Source organism: Arachis ipaensis, chromosome B3, assembly GCF_059453495.1.
Source record: "Arachis ipaensis isolate K30076 ecotype BB chromosome B3, ASM5945349v1, whole genome shotgun sequence".
NCBI classification, from domain to species: domain Eukaryota; kingdom Viridiplantae; phylum Streptophyta; class Magnoliopsida; order Fabales; family Fabaceae; genus Arachis; species Arachis ipaensis.
In genome coordinates, this window is record NC_142438.1 from 132,190,609 (window position 1) to 132,193,763 (window position 3,155).

Sequence of the window (3,155 nt, forward strand, 5' to 3'; positions counted from 1 at the left end):
ATTAGTTCAAAATATATTAAGAAGTTTTAAATTAATTACCCGTTTTCGATTTTTGGGGTGGTGTAAATTGGCTTGGCTGAATGCGAGTTCAAAAAATATAAAATCTTTCTTTGAGTTTATGGTGGCACTGTTCTTTTTATATTGTATAATACCAAACAATAGAAATAAACTTGCTTTTTCCTTTAGTAAATAAAAAGTTCATGTATTTATGTTTATAGTTTTAAAAATTAAATATATTTTTAAAATTAATTTATACTTATCAAAGTTAAAAAATTTAATATAATTTTTTATATTAATTAATATCTAAATTTAATTTTTATATTAATGTTTATTATTATATTTTTAAATTTTAAAAATTATTTTATCAAATATATTATAATTATTTAAACTTATTAAAATTATTTTTAATTTATTTACGAAACATCTATACTTTTAAAAAGCGTTACTTTTGAAAAAGTAAAAAACTCTACTTTTAAAAAGCCAGAGTATGTAGAAGATATATATATATTTAATTTAATTAGTCACATATAAATACTATTCTCATAGACTGAGCTGGGTTGAAACAATGATATATTGCTTCATTTTTTCCAGTTTCTTTTGCGTAATCTAACTAGCTAGGTATGTGGTAAAGACCTTTCAACCTATATATTCAAATAAGACGACTATTCGAAATAGTTAGTTCTATTAGGGATATGATTATCTTAATGATGATAGTACATATATACAGGCCTGGCGAAGATTAGTATTGTTTATGGGATCAACCCCTAAAATTTTAATTTTACCTGTATATATATATCCTTACTTAAATTATAATAATGGAAGCAAAATAAAGAGAAATTAATTAAGAAAAGTTGGTGGTTGAAACGAAACAACACATGACTGTAATCCAAAGTACTGAGAAATAAAGCATCGATCTCAGTACATTAAACATATATAACTGATAATTAAAGCCACGGAATTATTATTGTACGACCGGAGAGGAACAAGTAACTGTGTTGTGAAGTTGCTCAGCAATCTTCATAGTCGATCTTGATGCCCTTAACAATGACACCGTCACCGTATTGGGGAACCAAAGTGACGACAACGCTGTCATCATCATCAGCTTCCAAATCGATCAGCTTCTCCGTGATCCCGATCTTGAATGCCAGTTCAGTTTTCAGGGCACTCGATTTCTGAGTGTGCGACACATTCACGAAGCTTCCAGCAAACTCTCTGTTCTTTGGCGTGGCAAACTGCGCATCCTCTTCTTCGTTCAGCAACACATCGAACTTTATAGGCTTCCTCCGATCAAACTCAATCTCGAAAACCAGAGTCTCCTCTCTCTCATCCTTCTCCTTCCTGCTCCTGGATCTCCTTGGCCTCTTCACCACCGTGCTCACAAGCTTATTCTCCTCCAGAGTCAACGGTAAGTCAACGCTCTTCGTCGTCAACGGCTTCTGTGCCCTCTCAGCTTTCGTCCTACGCGCTTTGGGCTTCGTTTTCGCCCACAGAATGGGAACCTTCTCGAAATCATACCCAAGCTTCACGGAGTCAAGGCAATCTTTGGTCTTCACGCGCACCAAGTTCTTATTCTCATCATAGAACAGAAAATTTGATTCCAGAAAGTCAGGGTCGGTGATGTCTTTGTTACCGAAAGATTTCCACAGATTCCACATTCTATCGACATTGGAATGGTGACAGTAGAAGAGAGGATCCCTACCAGCAGAGTAGAGGGACCCCATGTCCTCCCCGTTTGGCTGGGTTCTATCCCCAGTCCAAGTGTGGAGCGTGTTGTGCACGCTCTCGCAAGTTCCGGCACCCGTCTTCACGGTGTAAGGCGTGTCGCCGGCACGGAAAGCATTGCCGAAGAAGTTCAACGGCGCCTTCACTTCGACGAAGTTTGTGTACATCAAACTGAGGTTAGCGTCGACGTCACCGCTGGTGTCAGGGCCGTTCCTGTTCCAACTGAGATCGACGAGAACCGGCGGTTGATGGTTTGCGTTTCTGAGTGCGTCATAGAGCGATGATCTTCTGTCAGTGAAAATGGAAGGTATTTCCATGCCGTCAGGGTTATCCCAGTTCCAGAAGGGCAATGCAAAGGTTGGATCGTTGATCAAGCTTCCCAAGATCCTCTCGTAGAAGTAAAGGTACCAACGGTGAAAAGGAAGGAAAATCCAAGAGTAATGGACCTGGAGATCCTTGTCAGGGAAGCCAACTTGGTGATACGAGTTGTGGCAGTAAGCGCAATGAATGGCGGCTTGTTGGGTGAAGCTGCGAGGGTCATCGTCTGGAAGCTCTCTCATGGCCTTTATGGCTTCCTTGTACTTGACCAGATCGTCACCGGTAACCTTATGAGCCGGTTTCCGAACCCTCAAGGGTTGGTTTTTTGGGAACTCAAAATCTATGATCTTTGTGGAAGCAGGAGGGCAACACTTGACGGGTTTGGCGCCCGCCGGCAGGGTTGGTAGCCCACAGGCTTGGAGATCCGGTGCAACCGGTGCCGCCAAGGCAAAAGGGTTGTAGGCAAAGCCTGCGGCACCGGCCAGCCCTCCGAGACCAATAAGAACATCTCTCCTGTTCCCATGGGCAATGCCGTTTGATGCCTCTTCGTTCGAGGCATTGCAAGACACCTTCGTGGCCGCCACGTGGCTCTGCCGGCCTTTGGGGAACAAAGAAGAGGAGGAGGTCTTGGTGGCTGAGGCGTTCACACTGGACACAAGAGAGAGAGGAGATATTGAAGCCATGATTCTAATGATGGTGTTTATGTGTTATTTGGTTTGGGACGAACAAGTGTGAAAAGTGTTAGTCTTTTTATAGCGGTACATGCACTGTGATTTTTTGCATGAGTTTGAATACATAATGTGAACACTGAACAGTCACGTTGCCTTGCACCTTTTTTTCTCCCTTCAAATGAATTGGATAGTTTTCAACATATTACAGATCCATCCACAAAATACTTAAGACTATAATTAGTATATATCACATTTGGGGTAGATAAAAATGTCTAAGACTTTTTTTTTAAATATTTTTCAGTAATTAAAATTTAATATATATAATTAATTAAATTATATTTTTTTTATTAAAATTAAGTTAAATAGATTGATTTAACTAAAAAATAGTGAATTAAATTTTAAATTAGTCTAAATTAATATTATTTTTTTATAAAAAATAATTAT

The 3,155-nt window shown here is 38.8% G+C and overlaps 1 protein-coding gene across 1 annotated transcript; it reads right to left on the bottom strand.

Annotated features, from left to right (window-relative positions):
* Positions 1–816: 816 nt before the first annotated feature.
* On the bottom strand, positions 817–2,929 carry LOC107631016 (polyphenol oxidase, chloroplastic). Its single transcript, XM_016334321.3, has one exon. The coding sequence runs from the start codon at positions 2,721–2,723 to the stop codon at positions 1,008–1,010; it is 1,716 nt and encodes a 571-aa protein (XP_016189807.1). The 5' UTR covers positions 2,724–2,929; the 3' UTR covers positions 817–1,007.
* Positions 2,930–3,155: the final 226 nt, after the last annotated feature.